Source organism: Mastacembelus armatus, chromosome 16, assembly GCF_900324485.2.
Source record: "Mastacembelus armatus chromosome 16, fMasArm1.2, whole genome shotgun sequence".
Taxonomy (NCBI): Eukaryota; Metazoa; Chordata; class Actinopteri; order Synbranchiformes; family Mastacembelidae; genus Mastacembelus; species Mastacembelus armatus.
In genome coordinates this window covers 17,701,860-17,725,575 of record NC_046648.1, presented here as the reverse complement: position 1 = coordinate 17,725,575, position 23,716 = coordinate 17,701,860, and the positions used below count along the sequence as shown (strand labels likewise).

At 42.4% G+C, this 23,716-nt stretch overlaps 1 protein-coding gene across 3 annotated transcripts in view; it reads right to left on the bottom strand.

Annotated features, from left to right (window-relative positions):
- The window catches only part of LOC113136571 (nectin-2), a 68,483-nt gene that overhangs the window by 15,937 nt on the left and 28,830 nt on the right, over positions 1-23,716 (bottom strand). For 2 of the 3 annotated variants that reach the window (XM_026317496.1, XM_026317497.1), the window contains exons 4-6: positions 22,667-22,960; positions 22,348-22,465; positions 21,553-21,704 (exon numbers count right to left, since the gene is read on the bottom strand). In XM_026317496.1, the coding sequence (XP_026173281.1) occupies positions 21,553-21,704; positions 22,348-22,465; positions 22,667-22,960 (564 nt within the window). Of the gene's footprint in view, positions 1-13,439; positions 14,211-21,552; positions 21,705-22,347; positions 22,466-22,666; positions 22,961-23,716 lie in introns of those variants that run through there. The other variant, XM_026317493.1, reaches the window with a different exon arrangement.

Sequence of the window (23,716 nt, the reverse complement as noted above, 5' to 3'; positions counted from 1 at the left end):
AACTGAAATATTTCAGCATCTGGAGAAATAAAAATGAAAAATGATTGGCAAGACTATATTTTATAAGAGGTATGTGATAGAATGCTTTTATTGTACTGACTGGCTTTAATATTTTCTAATAATTCTTTCATTGTCCTTACTTAAAGCTGCTTTATACTCATTACACCCACAGGGAAAACAAAAAAAAATTATGCAAACAGATACACACAGACACAAAGTGGATGTGAGGACAGGAGGACAGAGGGGAAAATAAACAGCCAGTGATGCAGATAAGACTTAAACTCTTCCTCCAGGGCAGGGGACCACCAGCTGAGCTCCCTAAATGTAAAAACTACACTATTAATATGTATGTGGAGAGCTGACATCAAGCATTTCTAACAGCACATGTACCAAGACGCACAAAATGAGATATGTGCACACACATACACACACACACCATCAATAATGTGCAGCAACAGTTATATAAAGAAGTTTGATATTTTTTTCATTTTGAAGTGCGTAGCTTGTGCTCATGACCTTTAAGGTTGAAGGGGTGAATAATGAGGAGCTGAGGGGCTGCTGAATGAAGGACAGGGATGTGTGTGGTGGGGGTGAGAGAAAGAGATGGAGAAAAAAAAAGAAAGTAAAAGAAATATGAAGGCACTGTCATCTCAATTCTCCTCCATTCGCCTCCCCCAGCTGTTGTCCTCCCTCTCCTTCTCTTGATCACTTTTCATTGTCACTCATTCTTCCAATCACCCCTAACCACTTGTATGTCCCCTCCTCCCCCCTCTCTGCTGCCCTGCCTTCGCTCGCTTATTCCCTTCCTCTTCATCTCTCCATCTCTTTCTCCATCCACACAAATGACTCAGTGAAACAGGTCAAGTGTTACAAAATTCCCCCTGCAGCTCAACCTGCCTAATACAAGGCCTGGCTCATTGCACCAAGACAAGTAATACGCTGCCTACTCGCTAAGAGGGGGAGTCACACAGACACACACACACACACACACACAGACACAGAGGGCTACCAACAACACACAATGAATAAACTCAAAAAAACTGTCCAAAAAAATTTGCATATTTATCTGTTTTTTACATGCACACCAGCTGACACCACTAAACATCAAAAGTCATCTAGCTATAGTCATATGTATTATTTGGAATTCAATTTGTTATCCCTATATAAACACAATCAGTTGTCAAAAACACATTTCCGTTACTTGTGATATATAAATCTAAATTTCCAAGTTAAACAACACATGCAAATGAACATACAACATCATGCCTGCATCATTGTGGCTTCCACAAAAATAAATTAATTTTTTAGAAAAACATCATAGCCACACCCTGTTAAAACGAATAGACGATTGACAGAAAACTAATGAGCAATCATTTTGATTTTTCAAGCAAAGAAACTTGTAGGTGTCCCCATCATTTTTCACTATTTTCCTACATTTCAGAGAGCCAAAGAACTATTTGCAGTCATAGCAAAACCAGTAGAAAAGCTGGGAAAATGCTAAATTTAAACACACACACGGCTGCAGCCTCTTTCTACCTCTCCCACCTATCCACACTAATGAATAGCAATCGGGCAACAGAAAAGCCCGAAGCACTAGAGTAAAAGTGGTATTAAGAGAAGGACAGCAGAGTAAAGGACCTTAAAATAGGATAAATGGCCACGTAAAACTGAACTCAACACACACACTTGCCCTTTTACACACCATGACAAACCAGGTGCGAGACAGTATGTTATGCAAGTGTTTGCACTGTGGGCAGTGTATTGTGATATAAATATAACAGGTCCATGTATCAGGGTGCTGGGGATAAATGACCTGCGAACAATGCCTAGACAGTGTGTGGAAAACACATAAATTACTGGGACTTGGGAGCCATATGATGCCATGCAGACTCCCAGGGAGAGCATGTAAACCCCCTCACTATCACATGATGATAAACAGATCAGAAACCCAAGAACTGGACCACAGAAAACATTTGTTCCTGTTCAGAGTTTTGTCTTCATCCGCGGGGAATGATGGTCGTTTGGGAGGGTAATGACTTAGGAAAGCTGAAATGTACTGGAACGTAAATTAATCAAAATGCGAGCCTTTCGTTCACACGCCGTGTGAATTCTCTGTGCTGTTTATTTTTAAAGTTTATACCTTATTGTCAGCTTTGTTGCAACATAACAACAAAGCCGACACAGCGATCAGAGCGTAATTCTCCGATAGTGTTTCCACTCGCCGCTCCTGTTGACGGCACTCTGGTCAGATCAGAGGTTTGAGGCTGTGATGAAGCAGTTATTGCTGTCAAGGTGGCAAAGATCACATCCACGTTTGTGAGAGTTATAATCAACTCATGTTTATAAACATTTCACGTAGAGTCCTTGTGATGCCACAAGCCAGATTTGAATAGCGTTTAATTTCCTCTGCTAAGATAAGACCCTTTGTCCGTTCAAGACTATTTTATTCTATCACTGCCCTAAGCTGACAGTTAAACGGACGGGATGGTGCAGCGTGGCCGTGCTTCGCATGGCAATGCTGAGCTATTTTCTAAACTTCAATCTTGCTCTCCCACCCCTTTCTCACATTATACAATGAAGTGCACTTCAGCAGTGAATTGGGGCTGTTACCCATGATTCCTCAGCTCTGGGGTTAAATGACAGGCGACATTAGTTGAAATGGCTGAGGACAGAAAGGGTTAACAAAGGGCCAAAGACAAAGGAACATACAGGAGGCCAGCAGGCGTTGCCACTGTGGGTCAAGGCTCACCACAGTGGCCCCACAGGACACACATGTAAACACACACAGAAATGTATGAAAAGTGAGTGTCAGACAGCCATCACTACCAAAGACCTCACAGCTTTGAGCTCATTAATGTTGATGTTATACATTTCTGCTTCTCAGAAAGGTTTCAACCAATAAATGATGAAATGAATAAAATGATGTGGAACTAAGAAAAGATGAAGCAGAATGATTAGAAAAGATTTTACAACTCAGGATTGTTAGATGTAGTGATACAAAGACACATACTGTAGCTACACACGTTTTCTCTCTCTTATACATACATACACACACACACACACACGATTCTTTAACAGATTCACAATACTCAAACTTTTTTTGTCCACAGCAGATAAGACTGTAGGAACAGAGAAGAGGATGGGACAGAAGGAGTGATTACAGGAAAAGAGATGTCTAGATAAGATGACAGACAAATGAATGAGCAGGCAGGCTGTGATATAAAGGAGACGTATATGAACAGACAAACCTACACACTCACAAGCACACACACAATTTTGGGAAGTTCTGACAGTCATGTCTTCACTATGGTTGTTATTTAATGTCATATAAAGAAAGCAGAGAAGACTTGAACCCTACAGCAGAACTGGCCAGTGCAGATAACATCACTCTGGATTGCTGATGAAGGCTCGCAGTCCAGTTCGATCCATCACTTCTACATAGTGTATCTACCAGCAAAGTTGAATGGTAAAGCCACAAATGCACTTAAAGCTGGGTAATGCTTCAGTAATGTTTATGGACATACAGTAGTATGTTAATGGGATTTTATAAATGTTGGATTTTACAAATTAAAAACACCAGAGAAATTTTACCACCAAAGTGGGACATCACACTGTGCAATTTTTTAAATATATTGCAATACGGATATCCTTTCTGTAAAGGTTTCTCATTACTAATACTTTATGTAGCTATATATGGGCATAAGTATGGATAATAAATATATTGAACTATACAGTGCTATGTGTGCAGAATACCAAATGCACATATATACAGTAAGAACAGTGCCATATGACATAGGAGAATATACCATGTTACACTGTGTAATAAATACATCAGCAGTGTAGTAGTACTATAGCATTACAGTATTATAGTTGTAAGTAATGTAATGCAATGTAAAATAACATATTACTAGTGCTGGCATAGCTAATTGTATTTTATATTTAGTTGACTAAATACATATTTTCTGTCAGACACAGACGTGTCCTTCCAAAGTGCTGACATTCCATTTTACTGTATTACATTTTTCATTTAAAGTGGCTTGTTAATTAGTTTTGTCTGATTCAATTTAGCAGTGGGACATTTATTCAGATAAATTTATATGTGACTTTACCAATATGCTAAATGGTCAAACATAGACATCAGGAAATGTTCTCATCATACCATGATAGTACAGTAATGACTACACACACTATATTAAATACGTTGGCGTAGGCTGCAATACTTCAATTTAATTCCGATCCGATTTAAAAACATCTTAAGAGTAACTACGCAGACATAACGGTACAAACAGTTTGCTTAGTAGTGCTAAGAAAACATTTATAGTGATTCCCTCCTAGAACAAAAAAACATTTTCCATGCACATTCAGCATTGTCAGGCAGGCAACCATCTGCACAGCAGTTACATGCACAAATGAACATGAACATGACTAGCCACCATTGACAACGTTTTACCCAGAAGAATATCTCAAGTCCCTATGACCAAATATTTGGAGACCTATTTCATTTTTATGTCCATATTTATCTCTCAGTCTGTATGTTTATATCCAAGTGTACGCAGACGTGCATGAGCCAGTGCGTGCATGTACTTTGTAAGAGCTGCCTGTTGAGACGGTGAATTAAACAGCAAGTGCATTTGATCTGCAAAGTACTCCAGGGCAAATACACACAAAATGAGACACATACACACACACACACACACAGGCTTGCACACAGCATCAAAATCATTTCCGTCACAGAATCTATTCTTAGGAGCAGCAACAAACCATTCTTTCCCTGATATAAATCTCTTTTATTCATACCCACACAGTCACGCATGCACACACACACACACACGCACACACACACACAAACAGGCACGTGCACGTTTAGCTCAAAGCTACACTCCCTTGTGGTCATACTGCATTCACATAATATTCTTTGTTTTTTATTTTCTAGAACAAGATTTGTTCCAGGTAAGTCATTGCATGAAGACCTTCAGGGCTTATTTAATTCCCAAACATGCATGCAGACATGCTGCATCTTTCATCTGGTGGTGGCTGTGGGTATTTGTGCAGGTGTGTCGAGGTCAGCAGCTTTTTCAGGATGTCAAAGTTTCTTTCCCTCTCTCATCACACACACACACACACACACACACACACACACACACTCTCTCTGACCATCTGATCTGTCAGAGGCAAACACAGCTGCAGCAACTCAGCCCTCTCCTCAGTCAGCTGTTTCTGTTCCAGTTTGCTATTTTGCTCTCCCTATCCTCAACTTCTCTTCTCCTTTTTTCTTTTCATTTCTCGTTTTATTCATTCTTGCATTAGTCACTGTTAAATTTATATACCAGACAACTCTCTGTAGTGTCTGCCAATACACAAGGCCTCAGGTCTCACCCCCTCACCACCTCTTAATCCTCCCTCCACACTATCTCTTTCCTTCTATCCCTCTCTCCCTGCTCTCCTCTGCCCTCCCAGCATTTGGCCAAGCATGTGCTGCTTCGTTGAAGATGTGCTTCATCCACTCAACAGCACACTGCAACTATCCTGTGTCCTCCAGCCCTGTCAGTATAGGACAGAAAGAGTAAATGCCCATGGGCCTCTAGGGGAAACAGGAGCATCCACTTCCTTCTACTGTCTGTCTGGGGGTGTATTTACTGTGTATTAGAACTGAACTGCATGATCAGAAGCCAGAAGATCAGATTTTATTTACTGCTAGAGGAAGAGGAATGATACAATTCCCAATTTCAATATTTACAAATGTGGCTTCCTCTGCACTATGCATTGAACTTTCTAAATATAACAATCCTCTGTTAGAGGTAATATATATATATATATATTTATCTCCCTCTTGTTACAAAAAAGAATTCATTGCTTCAACAGCATGGTTTTGCCTCAAGACATTTTTGTTGAAATTTATGTTTTCAATCAACCCAGCTATGGAAACTGATTTTTTTTTTTTTTTTTGTATGTATCAAGATGAAAGAACTATTAACTTTCATCTGCCTTTCATTAATATATCAGTTAGTAAGTCAGTGCCAAAATGAACTAAACTCAGAAGATATTGGATTAAAATAGAATACTTCCAGTCCTCTTCAAAAAACAAATACTAAATTCTGTGTCACTGGCAGGTATCTTAACAAAACTTAACATTCACAAATCACCAGAGTCAGAAAACAAATCGTTCTCTTATACACTGAATCCCAAATTGTCAAGAAGCCCCAGTTTGTCAAATACTGACTCAGACAGTGTGAAATTAAGAAGTTCACAGAAGATATATTTAATATCGGTTTCAATAAAACAAGGGTGTTTGGACATGAAAGTAACAAAAATGGTTGTGTGAAATATATATATGTGTGTAGCACAGTCAGAAAGCATTAGGCCCACAAAATGTGTATAATTCAGACAGGAACATAAATCTCTTTCTTAGAATTATTTAGACTAGTGACTACGAGGTTGAAATACTGACTTAAATTTTAGAGGGTTTTTATATCTATAGAAGAAAAACAACACACAGTGCAATGATTTTCAGCCATGTTAGTTTTATGACTGTGGAGATGACAGTGCTGATCTGTTGGTCCACCACTTTAGTCCAGACTGAAATATTGCAATAACCATTACATGGTCTTTCATGAAACCTGTGTTCTATCCGTGAGATTAGTGATTCTCCGAATTTTTTATTTTATTTTTTTGCAGTGCAACATTTGGTTTTGAGTAACATGTCCCTGACTCAAAAACATAATTTGTTCACTGAACTGGTTTATGACAAAAGGTCTATAGGATTAAAGACATTCCCACTGACCTAAGCTATAGTAATGTATTTGTCTTGTTGTTAAGATGTGTGCTGTACAAACATGGCTATGAAATTGCCCACTGGCACACTAAACTGTGTGAACAAGGTAAACATTACACCTGAACATTAGTCTAGTCTTGAGGAAACGAAACCTGTGCTTAGACTGAGGTCAGATAACTTAATGTTCCACAGTTTCGTCCAAAACACTGCTTAATTAACTACTGGAGTTCATACCCAGAATAATACGAAAAATATTGCGGCAGTTTAAAAAAAAAAAAAAAAAAAAAAAAAAGTTAAAACATCGTGTTTGATACAAATATTCCAGCAACACTACAACACATGGCTGGAGAGAGAAGGAGCCAATAAAAATATGCAGGAACCTACTTTTATAATTGAGGTCAGAGGGAGGCAGTTGTTTTAATCCCTGTGAAGGCCCAGGTCACAGCATCGATCACTCAGACATTCATGCACCAGGCCTGGCCGTTCATCACTCACTCTGGGATTTATTAGTCAAGACTGGAGCCAAAGAGTGTGAGGTTGAAAGAGAAGCACCGTGTTGGCAGTTATCAGCACAGAGCGCTCAAAGTGGGTCTGTGTGCTAAATCCATACAAACAATCAGATGTTTAATCAACACAGACTCTACCTGCCAGAGCTGGACGTTAAATATAAAGCCATGCAAAAACATGCATGTGTGAAACGGTACACACAGTCTCATCACATGGTTGCCCTCGCACACACACACACAAAACAAAAACAATTCCACATGTACATTTTCTGTGGCAATGAGACCTGCCTGTAACCCAGTAGGACATTCATTTGGGTGAACACATGCACATACATCTTTAGCATGCTGCATCACCAAATGCCCTCACACTCTGTCTAATACACATTTACACACACACACAGACACAGACACAGCGTAGTATAAACAGGGCCACTACCAGCCAGCCAATTGCCCAAAGGCACCGCACCATGTCTCATCACTGTAAGCTAATGTTGAACACAGTGGTAGTGCTGGGTGTAGCTGCTGTCACTTTGGCTTCAGATCCAGGGTATTTGCTTGGAGCTCAAATAGGACAGTTTCTCCGTTATGGGGTCACCGCTTTCACATGAGGTGCATACCTTTTTCTGTGACAAACGCAGTAAAAAATGTATAAGGTTTTAGTCCTGTCTGCTGCTTGAAAGCCTTTATGCTGTGCTTGAGTCTTTTACATTCAGCTGAAAAACCAAAAGGAGTCAGAGTGTGTCTGTGTGTGTGTAAGTGCTCTCGATCCTGCCAGCCTCAAATCCAAAGCAATTAGAGAGGCCAGATGGTGGGCTGGACTCACAGTAAATAGCTGTGCATTGATAGAAGAAGCCTGCAACAAAAATGAACTGTGACAAGGAGCCAGGATGACACACAGATACATGACAGCATCAAAGCACCAGGCGAGTATCGGGGACACGCTGCCATAGCTGCCATAAACCAACTGTCACCATCGCAGTTATGTTAACAGCAGTTACTAGACTGTATTGTTTGGTGGGGACACAAAGGGGTTTTTGTATGTAAACCAAATGAGGCAGGTGCACATGCATGCATGAGCACACACATCCACTCAAATACCAGAACATTGATGCTTAAACCTGTACACACACAAGGACAACCTTCTGTGCTCTTCTGTTAAAATTTGACCAAACCAGTTTGGTTTAGTCAGAGTCCAAACAATACAGCCTTTGAGAGGCAGGCCATTCACCGAATTTAAGCTTGGCCTGCACATTCCCCAACTGAAAACACAAACTGCTTCCCTGCAGGAAAACCTATGAAGCTGCAGCTCCGCATTCTTCAGCTCTATCCCTCTGTGTGTGTGTGTGTGTGTGTGTGTGTGTTTGCCTTACAGATGTCAGGGCCACAGTGACTATAATGATTATATATGTACATACATACATACATACATGTATTTTGAAATAAGAATGATTGTGTGCATTGTGCAGTCACTTCATTAACTGCATGCTCACCTGACTGAAAAATGTGCCCTTTAAAGAATTACAGCAGTCTCCTACATACTTGTTGCCAAGGCAGCAAGTTTACTTCAGCCAACCAGGACACATAAACAAATCAAGAGACACTGGGAGGAGGTGGAGTTACAGTACAAGGCAATTACAATCCACAAAGTGGCTTCTATTCCTGTGCTCAGTCTCCCATAAGTCTATTACGACACTTCTGTTGACACACAAAGATCAATCAAAACTGAACCGAGACAAGCAGCCAGACAAGGAAACGAAACCAAAAGAACCAAAAACCACGACAAAATAACAAGAGGGCGATATGTCTATCTAGAAAGTGAACGATGGGTGACGAAATAGAAAGGCCACTTAATATCCCACTCAATTAATCTAGAAATCTAATCAGTGAGAATCAATGAGCAGCACCACTCAATCTGGCTCCTCAGACCAACCTCAATGTTAAAGAGGGTGGAAAGAAAAGGAGAAACAGATACCACACGCGGTAACACTGGAACATTTCAAAAATCAAGAAATCTTTAATAGCAACCAAATACAAAAAAAAAAAACAAAGACGTGACAACTAATTCATTTTTCATTTTTAAAGACCAAAATAAGCTTAAGATTAAAAAATACAAAAAAAGAAAACAACTTTTACACAGAGCAGTCAAAAAGCACATTTCGGGGTAAGACTTTTGTTGTGTGTACAGTTCATTTCTATAGAAGCACATTTGCCAGTTTTGGCGGCAATCACGGCGCAGCATTCAAGAATAAAGCACTCAGAAAACATAAATTATAAAGCACTGCAAAATAACAGAAAAGAGGAGAAACTGTAATAGGAGAAAATAAATCCTTCATGCTTGCTGCCACTGAGAAATACACAAACTTGACACCATAAATTAGTAATTCTTTTTCTCTGCTACATATTTATATATTTATACTATGTACACTGGAAGATTTCCCTTTTTTTTTTTCTTTTATGCAAGTGAAATGGAAGATGTTAAGGCTTTGATTGGTTGATGTTTGGAGCTGAAGAAACAGGAAATCTGGAAAAAGAAAAAATATTGAATATTTTGACTATGTAACCTTGTGCTAGACCTGGACCGTGATCGTCAATTTCTCTAAAAGCATTTTGCTTGACAAGCCTTACTTGGGCACCGGGGTGGGCGGCAATGGTGTGTGCATGTGTGTGAGTGTGTGTGTGTGTATGTGTGAGAGGTCTCGGTGGCTGGAGTGAGAGAAGTCAAAAACGATTTGGAGATGAGTAGGAAGTTGTGACTGTCTAAAAGCATTCACAGAGATCCTGGAGGGGTCAGGTCAGTGCAGTATCATTTGTATGAAAGCTGTATTTCCTGTGTAGAACAAAAGTAGGCTTGACAAGTGGCTGGTTTCCTAAAAAGCCTGTTTCTCTGATGCTGGGTGAAAGCTGTGTATCCCTGAACATGTATCTGTCTCGGCCCTTTATTTGGGGATGGGTTGGGCTATACAGGGGAAAGAAAGAAATGGAGCAAGGGACACATCACACTGCGGCTCTTCCCACACTAACAGGACATGGTATATGTCCTGACACAGCCACTGAGCAAGAAGAGGATAAAGACGAAGTGTTTTCGTGTGTGTGTGCAGCTATGCAAGCACATTTGTGTGGGCTTGTGTCAGGAGATGGCAGAGTTGTCAGGTATGAGATGTCTTCTGCACAGTCTGGCTGTGGGAGTGAGCATAATGAGAGTGACTGAGGGGTGTTTGTGTGTAGGCGAATGTTTCTCTACATTCGGTGTACGTATAAGTACAGTAGGCCTGTGTGTGTGTGTGTGTGTAATTCACATTAATATCTTCAGTTTTCCAGTTTTTAATGTCGGCAAAGGGTGGCTACTCAGGTTACAGGCCCGGTGGCGGTAAGATGTCAAAAAGCCCCCGAGCATCAGGAAAATACACACCGACACACAACTATATACACACACAGAGCTGACTCAGACACAACACGGACCATCGCCTCTGTGGTTACGGTCTACCTGATAAATTATGAGTACAGTGTGTATTTTTGCATTTTGCACGGTGTCAGTGAAGGAGATGCCAATTGTGCAAAAAAAAATGGTGTGTGCTTATAATGTGGAAATGCAGGCAATGCTAACTTGAACGAAAAAAAAAAAAAATTATACAAGCATATATAATCCCCCCCCAAAAAAAAAGCAACTCTCAGGCTTTAGGTAAACTAAGCTCAGTCAGTTCAGTATGTTGAAACACCCAAACTACTGAGGTATTCATTAGATTAAAAATTACATTCTGAATGCCCACTGAGACATTTCAACTTTTGGCTCACCAACCAGAGATTGCTTTCATTACTCCCACAGTTTGCACACTGGCTCCATCAATCTGATATTTACATTTTCATAAATATCCACATTTTCACAAGAAAAATAAAGATGCTCACATATATAGTACACAGACACCTCACATCAAAATGTACATATGGTTTTGTCCCTTGTGGCCATTTCTTTTTTTTTCTTTTTTTTTTTCTTAAACCACAAAAAAGTATTATACTCATTTCTCTTTGTAGTGGTGACACACACGTGCAAAAATAAGTAATACATTTTTATTTTGAGCAGTCGTGACAGATCAGCTGTGTTCAGTCAAATTTACCGTACCCCAGGTTGACAGGAGTTTCCTTTTATGTATAAGCTAAGGCCATTATAATAATCCTATTGAAGACACTGGCTTGCAATATGCCAGATGCTGCTCAAACACTAGACACCATTATCTGCCTCCTGTGTCTCTCCTGTTCTCTCCTTTGCCTCTCTGAAAGCTAATAGTCATCACAATGACAAACAAGGACTGTCTGACTCTGTACAGATATTTGTATTTGAGAAAGTGTCTTACACCTATAGTTCAAGGTTGAAAACAGCCATGAAGAGAAATGTGGGCAAGTGCAGTCATCCTTGCCCCCCCTGGCAATGTGTCACCCTGCATTTGACCTTATAACCTGCAGCAAACTGCAACCCAGATCTTTGCTGTACCTTAGAACAGGTCAGTGCAGTCATTTAGACCACACGCCCTAGATTCCCAGTGGGTCAAAGGGGGGCTGATTAGAAGGAAAGGCATGACAGAGGAGCTACAGCACAGCTTCTCTCCAATACTCTCCATCACAGTCATCCAGTGGTTATGTACATACAGTGATGCATGCAAATGCACACACTGAGCCTCAAAGACAGCAGTGTACAGTGGCCATTTAGTAATGTGTTCCTTAGTGAGCCTCCGGTGGCTCGTTAGAAGGATAAATTAACAGTCAGGAGACAATCAGCTCTGCAGCTGCAACATAAAGGGAGATTTCCCTGCTTTTTCCCTGTTAGTCAATATGACTCCAATAGCTTCACTGTGGATGCAACCTTTTATGTTTCCCGATCAATTCACTACATTTAACAACATCCATTAATGGAATAAAATATTGCATGATCCTATTGAAAATCTATCTACCCTAATGTGGCTGTAGTTCAGAGGTGGTCTTCTGTTACATCCTGCCATTTATTAAAAGTGTGGGAGGAGGTGGTAGTGCCTGTGCGGTGGAGTGAACATGGCCACTCCAGGTGGATTTGTCTGTCCTGGCATGTGAGGGCAGACCACGCTGGAATAGAGTAAGTGGGGCGGTTGACACATTGGGAGCAGTAAAATACTCCCCTGCTCTCAGCGGCCCTGACCTCGACACTGCCCTGGATAAATCATAAACTCTCCATAAACACTGGAAGAGAGGGATGAAGACAGAGGGAGAGACGGAGGGATGACAGCGAGATAGAGGTGGGAGGAGGGAGAAGAATTGCCACGTCACAAGCGATAAGTGGTGGCAATCTGTTGGTCCCGGCTAAGCGAGCGACTTCACGGCTCATTACCAATCAAGCTCCTCCTGTCAGGAGCGTTCTGAAGAGAGTGGGATGAGGAGGAAGAGAACATAAGAGACGTGCTCCTCTCTAGTCCTCCTGCCTCCCTCTCTTCTTCCCTTGACCCTGTCAGATCAGCTACACCTCATTCTCTTATCCTTGTTTACCGTCTCTTACCTCCAGGCACAGTACAAAAGTTTGCATGTGGCTAAGAACTTGGTTCAAGCTTTTGACAAACCTACTTTCGTTAACTCAGCTGCTGTAGAAGCTGCTTCACTTGTTGACTGAATGTTCTTTTTTTTAAAATAGTGTGTGGCTGATGGTTTGCAGGGATGTTTCTTCTCTAGTTGAAGAAGAAGGCAGAGAGAATAGAAAACAAAGCCTATTAGCAAATTTGCAAATACCTAGCTCTAAACTCTGAATGACCTGACGGTTACTGGCTGTATCTTCAGTCATCACTAGCTATTAACTATCCATCAGCTGTCAAAGCACAATGCATTGCTAAAACAAAAAGGTTTCACACAGGAGGACTGAGGACAGCAGGAAAAACGTAATGGCCTGACAACCCCTTCCACTTCAGCTGATTTGGTGAAGATAAGAATGAATATGCAACTGTGATGGCTCCTCTATAGTCAAAGCTTGTATCATGATTCCATTATCCTACTTCCCCCATTACATAGTTTCTTTCTTTTAGTCTGTCTGTCAAGAGTTCTTGTCAAGGTCCCAGTGATAGCAATAGCATGAGCAGAAGTGATGGGAAACAGCTTGTTTCTTTCTGTTTGATTTTCAGATTTGAAGGACTAGATAACAGCAACACTTCTTTTCCCCCACCTCCTGTTCTTTTGGTTCATTCTGGGGCTGTGATTATTAACAGGCTATATTTAAAATCAATTTTCAAAAATAAAAGTGGTATTATTTTCTCTTCTCAATCAGACAGGGAAAAGACCCTAGAGCCACAAAATCCTCAGGAGAGATCTCCCAGCCCTGCTTTTTCTCCTCCTCCTCTATACGTAAACTGCAGTCCGTGAGATGACAGAGCCATCCCGCTGGGACTCCATGTCATCATCCAGGTAATCTCCAATCATATCGTCCTGGTCATGGGGTGGGCAAAGCTGAAGGATGGGGGCCCCTCCAGTGAAGTGGTCATATCTCTCCTCCTCCTCCAGCTCATCGAACTTCCTTCTCTCCACGTCATCTACTTCGTTGCTTAACAGGATGTCTTGGGCAGTGGGTGTAGTGGCAACAACTTCAGGCCGGCCCCCAATGGTGAGCGGTTGGTGGTGGTTATTTTTCTCTGCAAGGCCCGGGTGGGATGAGCTCTCATTGTAAACATAAATAGGGCCATTGTTGTTACCACCTCCAACGCCGCCGCTGCCTGCGGCTCCACCTGTGCCGTTCTTGCTAGCCTTTTTGCCACCACCAAATATGCGCGTCTTCATGTCACTGCCACCATTGGCCCGATAACCCTGGTGTTGCCTGCGGCTACGGGTGACAAGCACAGCGATGAGAGCGGCAACCAAAAGAAGGGCCAGCAGGGAGCCAATCACAGCTCCTGCCACCATGCCGGCATTGGATGGGTTCACTGAGGGCTCTGTAGGAGGGAGGAGAGGCAGAGAGGGAGAAAAAGGAAGAAAAGGAACATGGTTGAGAAAGGGGAAAAAAGAACAGTGTGAATGAAGAGAGAGCAAAAGGGTAAATACAGACAGCACAAAAAGGAGAAGCAGGAAAGGATAATACCAAGAAAAAGAAAGACAAGAAAAGGGAAGAGGAACACAGAAAGAAGATATGGGTTGGATGATGTCAGTGGTGCTGGAACTGTATTCAGTCAGGTGTGTAAGAGTGCTGAGGTGTCACTACAGTCAATTTCATGTCTGTGTGTGCACTGAGCTTCCTGCTGCACTGACATTTCCTCCTCTCCCTCAGAGCTGCTCTTGTCCCCAATCCCATAGATACGTCACAACAAAATCTCAGCCACATTTCCCCCCTATGTTACCCTTCAACAGCCAGGGTCTGTCCAAGGCTCACCACAAATCACAAGGCAGGGGGAGGGGCGGGGCAAGCCACACACACACACACACACTTTGACGGCTCGAGGAATACTGTGTGCAGGGCGAAACAGGTGGAGGCCATGCAGAGGAGAATAATGATGGATGGAAGAGGGGAGGGTGGAAATTGGATGAAAAAGAGGAGGAGGTGGTGGTGACGGATTGAGTGACTGACAAAGTGACACAGCGGAATGACAACTCCTCCTGGCAGCCATGAACGAAGAGCAGGGGGACAGATTGGCACCCCTCTCTGCTTCTGTAAACCACAGGGATTGCTTGAGTGTATGTCGATCTTACGCAGGTCCATTTTTAGTCCAGCACTACTGAGTAAAGAAGAATGTAATGCTACACACACACACACATTAAAAGAAGCCATTTCAAGCAAATTGCGAATTAGGCAAAAGCTGTGTTATCATGCAAAGCGGGAGGATATGAGCAAAACCAAAATTCGAATCATCCAATATGCAGTATTTCTGTTGGTGCGTTTAAAAAAATAAAATAAAAAACAAACTCAAGGGAGAAGTAGCAGTGTCTAAATCAGGGTTGTGAAGATGTCCCGTATGACTTTGTCATCCATACAGTGCTTTTCTCTGAACTCACTTCCCACTCCCTCGACATTCCACTGTGGTGATATTAAAGCAGTATTTTAAAGCAGGCATTTGAACAGCAAAAGACACAACTGCATTTGCAGAAAAGACAACTGCCAGTTAAAACCAACGGAAGGTATTTGATTAAATTTACAGTAGCAATAACATTTTCAGTACCACCACCAAAACAGCAATGTTGATTTTTTTTGGTTTTTCTACTTTTGCTTTTAATCAAATTTAGCCATAAGTTACAGTTCATACAAAACATGGTTAAATCTGGAAAACTGATTTTGATCAGAAAATACTCTGGATGCCAGCTCCCAGCACTTGGTTCTATGGACACATTTCAGTCAGTAGTCAAAAAGTATTGAGGTTTGGTAACAGGACCAGTGTTGAGTAAAACCACTAGAAACACAACACAGTGTTGCTTCTTTGCACTGGGGCTGGACATTTGCAGCTCCCAAGTGTTTTCTACAACTCCACACGGACAGACCCAGCGGTCATCATCTGTAACTCACTGGGCAGAAAGAATGGCACTATTGCTGCCGGAGTCGAGGGTCAGCTCCACCTGTGTCGTTTGCGTTCACTGTGCTGTGAAGCGCTTCGAAATGTGCTGTTGGACACTTTCATTCAAACAACACAGGTTATTTTACAAGGAAATATCTTCAACATAAGTATAGCAACTTAAACAGGAAGGAGGGAGCACTTCAGAATGACAAATATGCACATTAGACTTTATTCTGCAAGCTGTTCCTGCAACAACATGTCTTCTTGAGAGATTTAAAAAGAAAGCTTAGTTCTGCAGGGAAAACTGATGTCTGAATGAAAGTTATTCCTAATTCGACAGTTGTGGGGCTTATGTATTTTGTATAGATACATGTTTTTCTTCTTAATACACTTAATTTATTCAGTCCTGATAATTCTGTACATTTGGATGCAGCAAAAAGCAACAGATAATAATACTCTTATACTACTTTTCTTTCAAGCTCTGAAGAAGGTGTATACTGATGCAGGAACATCATCTTGAATGAAGTTGAATAAAGTCTATTATCTGTTATTCTGAAGTGCGCTCGCTTCCTTTGGGTTTGAGCGCTTGAGCTACACAATAAAACCAAATAAGTTCTGGTGAGCAAATGAATTTTTAATTTTAGTCCCTGGTTGGAAGTGATCAAGAACCCTTAGCTAAGCTGAACATCCTCTCTGTTGGTCTAGCTTTCCTTTTCACTCTGCACTTTCACCAGCCGCTGCAGAGGATTAACCAGGAGACGCTGTTGTTGAAATCCCTGCCTAAATTTGAAAGCAGACCAATTCTTACTGTCATCCTCTTTCAAATAAAAAACAGAAGCCAGCCCCTCTTGTTAAGTGTACAGAGAGCTGACAGAATTACTCTTGTACAATTGATTCTTGTTAAGAAAGAAAATCAGTCTACTGCTGTATACACCTGCTCTTCTCTCCCGATTTCTTTGCTGCCTCCGCTACCCGTTTCTCCATCTCTGCATTCATTTCACCAGCTGTCTTCTGCGTACATGCTTTGAGCTTCCTCTAAATCCATTTCTTCTGACATTCCTCCAATTTGCGTGTCATATGTTACTTCTCTCTGCCCTTCTAGGGAATAAAATTAATTATTTCATGGGAATGGATTCTCCCTTCTTTTCTTTCAAATTTCTGCCATTTCTCCCCAAGCACACTGTCTCTCCTCTGCCATTCTCCCCTGAGCAGTGCTAAACATTCCCATTCACAAACATGAGCGTGAGAGCTACCTTCAGTGTCCGCAGGAACACAAGAAATGCATTATCACCTCAGGCTCCATGGAGCTCTGGCACATTCAATGTGGCAACAATCTCTGCGCAAACTTGGGGCCGGGCGCTGCCACACATTGCTGTCACATCAAAGGGAATTACACTAAAATTTAAATGCAAATTCTCCCTAATTTTCACTCACACAATTATTTCTAAAGTGTCGCTCAAGTCGCTTCTTAAGTGTCTCTCTCAAAGTCTGTGGTGGTAAATCCTTTTGTAGATGATAATTCATGTTTTATTCTACCCTTCTGGAGACAACACTTAAAAGATTCAAGAGAGATGTAAAGGAACCACCCCAGGGTCCCAGTACAGCCCCAATACAGACTCAGACACATCCTAACAAAGCACCAGTGGAATTTATTTTAGCGTGTGAAGGGAGGACATCACATAAACACATGCTGTTGGAAGAGACAGCAGAAAAAAAATGCAATATGCATGCTGTGTGGATAACAGCAGTAGGAAAAAGAAACAACATGCCCAACTACAGTACCTGGACCCTCCCCTCACATACATCCTTCCCCTCCCAAAACACACACACACACACACACACACACACACACACACCCACATTTTCTGGAGACTTACTGTACCCTAACTTTAACCTCTACTTGTTTATTCCCAACCTTTAATCAAGTTGCCACTCCAAAATTCAATTATTTTTTTAGTGGGTACCAGCATTTGCTCCCCATGGGGAAGGACAGTCTCCAATGTGAGTGTGTAAACAGGTTTCAGTCCCCACAATGAGTGAGCTGCACGCACGCACGCACACACACACACACACACACACACACACACCATACTGTGGTAGCCAAAAAACAAGATGCTGCTTGTGAAGTCACGTCCAGCACAACGGTGAGCTCCAAGTGACCGCAAGTAATGAGAGCGATGGAGCGGAAGTAACATTTACTGCAGCCTCACAAAAAAATGGACCTATACATACATATACACATATACACACACACACGCACACCCTCACAGACACACGCCAGCATGGTCATCAGGGGTCTGATGCTGGGTTGGGCTGCACCTAGAGCATAGCTTAGTAGTATTCTATGTCAGCATATTAAGACGTTGAACAGAGTTGTGTGTGTGTTTGTGAGAGAGAGTGTGTAAGTGTGTGCTAATGAGGGGTGGGCAGGAGGCCAGTTGCAGGCTGGAGGGAGACTTGGCTCCATCAGACCTGTTCTCTGGCTATTTTCGCATGGCCAGAGACACACACCAACAGACACAGACAGATGCAGGCAAGCACACAAAAACACACACACATACACACAGTGGAAGAAAATGGCCAAGCTCCTTGCCCTTGAACTGTCTCCTTAGATGAGCCTGAAAATAGGAGAGAAGGCACTGAATAGAAAGGAAATCTCTTGTCTGTTGAACTGAAGAGCCCCTCAGACCATGTGTGGGAATCATTCAGTTGCATTTAACGTTTTGAGGTTCAGTTGAGCCACTAATGTAAGGAATGATGGGGAAGAAGAAAAGACAAGGGATGGAGGGAATCTGGGTTAGCCACACAAGAGCCCTCCTGAGAGGAGCCTGGAATGGAGGGATGGATGGAGGGATGGAGACTACTAATCTGTGATTAAGAAAGAGCTACTGGTATTTAAGAGTTAAGCTCAGAGAGAGTGGGAAACGGCATGGGCATGGGCATGGCGAGAAAGAGAGAGGGAGAGAGAGAGAATGCTGGGGGCATGAGAGAGTCTGCGCCAGACTTGCGGAGGCTGAAGACAACCTGTGAGAGATAAGGAGGATGAGGAGAGAGCATATGCTAACAGAGGATGAGAGATGCAATAAAAAGAGCAAACTGCAGCAAAAGAGATAGTGAGAGAGAGATAACTCGAAAACAGAGACGAGGGGAGAGAAGGGTGTGACTAAGCAGCAGGATCGAAGATGAGATGAAGAGAGGCAAGGAGAAGAGAACATTTTCATCCCTGTTTCCACTTACAGGTGCGCAGGACAAAACTGAGGGCAGAGGACACTAGCAGACCACTCAGACACACACCAGTGTGTAGATTTATGTGTGTGTCATGCAGCTGTGGGGTAGCGGGGGACATGCTATGTAGCAGGTGCTGGCCATTTCACGCCTGTCGGCCCCTCTTAGCCCCGTTTGTCTACACGCTTTCACATTAGCCTGTACAGGTTGGCACTGCACCACCCATCTGGAGATATTCCACATTTTTATCATGCTGTTCTGACTATTTTTCACTCTTTGATTTCACTTCAACCAATATGACTCAATCTCTTTCCTTAACACTTCTCTCACCATCTCTTGCTGGTTGCCTCATTCACCTCTAACTTATAGTAGCTCACATCTTCTCCTCCTCCGCTCCTGCAAGTGAGTAAGAAGAGTAGGAAGGAGGGAGGAGGTGGTCAGCCGCAAGAGAACAACAGCGATGGAGGAGGGAGATGACAAACTGTAGGACTTTCAACATGGGAAGAGGCTGGAAAGAAAAAGATAAGAGAGGAAGAGAAAAAAAAACAAAAAAAAAAAAACAAGGAAGTGGGATGAAGAATGGGAGAGGAGTAAAAGTGTAGGATGAAAGACAGAGCAAGAAAGGAACGGGATGGTGGAATGAGGAGCGAAGCAGCCAGGAGCTGAAGCAGCAAAGGTTGACTGATCTACTCAGAGGCTTGAAGACACAAAGACACATGCTATGCTGAGAGATAGTGGAGGCCAATAATGGTGGAGATAGGATGAAGTCACACAACTTTCCCATGGGAGTTTTAAGTGCCATCAGGACCTCCTTCCATCTTTCTCCCCTCTCTGAGTGTTCGGCCTGTGTGCTGGCACCGATTTATCCTGATGCACATTCCCTGGCTTTTTAGTCTAAAAGCAGTATTCTCCATCGTCCTCCCTCTGCTCCCTGGATATTTCCATCTTCCTTACTGGTTGCTTGTAATACACAGTAGGAGATGGCGACAACCTTTGTGCTACAGAAGCCAGTAACGCTACTACCATATGCAGCAGTACAGAACGGCCCCAGAGGAGTAGTGACGCATGCTGTGGCACCATAAGGAGCCAAGGGACTTGAAGAAAGATGGGGGGTGAAAGAGAAAGAAAGAATAAAATGTGAATTAAAGAGACACTGTGCAAAAAAGGGAGGGAAAAAAGACAGAAAATTAGGGCATGAAGTTACTGGGTAGCTCTTAAGATATAGCTACCAGAGAAATGTACTTTTTCCACATTATGGGCAAGGTTTACCCCAATGTCAGCAAAAATAACTTCCGGTTAAATGCAGACATGCAGCAGAAGAGTGGAGGGGGATGTATTTTGTATGAAGTGAAATGCAGGAGTGACCCCTGTTGAGTGGTGCGGCTAAAACTACTGAGGAACAGAGGGGGAACGGACTGTTTTCCATTTTGACTGGCACCCTTCTGGATGGTTTAACTGCAAGGTTTCAGCACAGAGACAGATATGTCCACTCAAATACATACAAACATGCAGCATAGATAAACTGGCAAACACACACAAACACACAGTGTATCAAGTCTAGTCTCAGCTGAACACAAGGCAATGCTGAAATTCACTTTATTACAAAATGAACAGTGGAATAATGAGCCAAAAATAAGTGATTGCAGCCTTATTTTCAAGACACTGACTCTAATGAGCACTGCTCATTTGCTTTGTTTTAGCCTCCCTTGTCATTACTGATGGCCAAGGCTACTGCTGAGAAGCTATAATGGCAGATATGTGGACCTTGGGTATGACTGAGGCATAGGAACTTTGATAATTCATTGTTATTAAGCGAATGCAGAGCGAAATAAATAAATAAAAATAAAAACATGCAGAGAGAGAAATGAAAGGTTCGACGGAAGAACCCAAAAGCCCACACATTCACTCTCAAAACTTTCACACATATATACACACCACGGACAGAGCAGCTGGACCCTCTAGCCCTATGCTTACACACCCAAGATAGCCCTCAGCACAGAGAATGTGTGTGTATTCATGTGACATGTGAAGCGGAACGAGGTAAATCCCCAGGGAGGACATGAGAGCATGGTACACCAGGAAAAATGTAACGTGTAATGAAAATGCACTTGGTTCCACTTCATCAGTTCAAAGGATAGAAATGTTTTCATACACAAGGCAAGGGAAGGTTTTGAAGATGAACTAGACCCAAGTGAGCACCTGGTGTGCTTTTCATTTCACTTGTGAACTCTCCACTGCTTTATTGACACATTTATTGTGTATAATATATCAGTGAGTTAGGGCATTTGCAACCTCTGCACATTGCACTTAGACTTGATTTCAACCTATTTAGAACAGCAGATGGGTGAATTTGTAATGACAGGAACAACTGGAATTTATCATATCATTAAAAAGTGCAGGACTGGTGACAATGAAAAGGACACCTCAGTTAAAACATGTTTAAGTAGGTTAGTGGATTTTTAAATGTTATCTGACCTACATCTGGAGGACCGTTTATGCATATATTTCATTTCATATATATTTCTCAGCCTGTGTTGTGGTGTGTGTGTCCTTGTGCCCGTTAACTCACCTCTGACTAGGGTTGTGACCTGATCCCTGCTCATGCCTATGCTGTTCGAGACCTCGCAGACAAAAGTGATGTTGACAGCATCATCCACCTTCAGCACCTTCAGCTCATTGCCTGCGATCTGCACCGTGTCTGGAATCTCTCCTCCCGATATACTGCAGGGACATGAGCATATTGGCATGAGAAAGAAGAAAAGGTGAAGGTAAATTAATTAATTAATTAATTTAAAAAAACAAAACCAGAAGAGGGCTGAGGTTTGTTTTCCCACCATAAGAGCATTTAGACAGATGTACAAGGACAGAAATTGTATTGTGCAATGTCATTTCACTAATCTTGATCGGCAGTGCAAAACCAATCAGTTTCCCCCTTCCTCAAAAGGAATTCATTATTATAGAGTGGAGGAAAATACAACGGGAGGGGATCAGAACTGCTGGATCTGGGCCCAAAATCTCATCTCTTCTATTTTAAAGTTCCACTCTTTTCAGTATTTTTTTTTATCAGTTTCACCAGTTGTGTTAATAGCTGATAATACTGAGAAAGGGCGGAGAGAGAGTCATATTGTGTTTCTCATTATGCGAGGGTTAAACCTTAAGTCACATAGTCCATTATGAGAAATTATACAGCTATCTCCATAATCAGAGCACAGGGCTGTAGTGGCAATAATAAAAGTGCTGATTACAGCTTCGTGAGGATTGTGGACCTGGAAATGAAGGGTAGGGAAGGGAAAGTGAAAGTAACAGAAAGCTGGGGAAAATAGGGGCAGGACAATAGAATATTCCAGGATCTGCTCATACTCACGTCTTCCATTTGACAGATTCTGGACTGGGATTTCCCATAGCCTGGCAGGTGAGCACCACATTCGTACGACCTATGTACCAATTATTGTCATAACCCGATATTGCCACCTGAGGAGCGTCTGGTGGTGGAAGCGATAGACGATTGGTAGAAAGAAAGAGGAGAAAAATAGCAATGAGCTCAATTAATCACTGAGGATTGAAATGGACAAAGTGTAAAATCGTGTTAGAGTGTGAACAGCAATTCATGGTATAATATTTGCCGGCTTGTGTGTGTGTGTGTGTGTGTGTGTGTGTGTGTGTGTGTGTGTGTGGTGTCTTACATTGAACTGCTAGCTTCAGTGGGAAGATCTCTGGTTTGACCTGGGTCCTGTGCGCCACCACGCAGGTGATGTCTTTCCCATCGTCTTCTGGTGTGGGAACCATGAGGTACTCGCTGCTCACTGTCACAGTGTTTTCAGTACCTGGCTTAGATGTTGTCGTCGCATTGCCATTGGCTGTGGTCACCCAGGTGATCTGGGCAGGGGGGCGGCCATTTGCAGACTCGCAGCGTGCCACAACGACCGGCGCTGTTCCTGCTTGCACTGTTGTGATGCTGGCTGAGTTGGTAGGCTTAGCTGATGAAGGGATAGGTGGATTGATGCGAGGATGGGTGGACAGAGGAACAGAAGAGTGGCAGACAGAAGATTAAAGGATGTAGAGAGAGATAAAATGGAAATAAGACAGCTGACAAAAAAGATAATGTACACCATTATTGATAAACAATTTGAGTCGCCAGTCTAGCAAAAGCAAATCCAAAGCCTCAATCTCTGAACATCCCATCACCCTCTCTCCCTCTACTGTCATTTTTCTCTCCAGAGTCTACATTGATAAACAATTACAAACACCAGTGCAAACACAAACAAACCCCAAAATCTTCTTTCACTCTTTCTCCATGTCTTTAATCCATTTCCTCTATTCTTATCACTCGCCATTGATAAACTATTCCCCTGGCTGGCCCAATGCATTTTCTTGCACAAATTCTAAATCACAGCATGGACTCTGTCAGCCAGCAGCCCCTCTACTGTAGCTCGCTTCTCATACATCTTCAGTTGCCCTCTCTGACACTAGAGTGGGATCAGCAGGCAGGACAGGGGCTGACAGCGGACATGACAAGCAGCCAGATCAATACAGTGCCTGAGGGGAGGCAGGGAGGCATGATGCATGGGAAACAGAAGAGAGTGGAGCAGAGGCACTGGTGACGGGCCAAGGTTAGACCAGTGCTTCCATTGCATTAACAAGAACACAATTGATCTGACAATACCACTTATAACAGCAATTAAGCTTAGCTGGACATGCTTTCAACCTGCATGCTACCTTACAGAGGTAGGTGG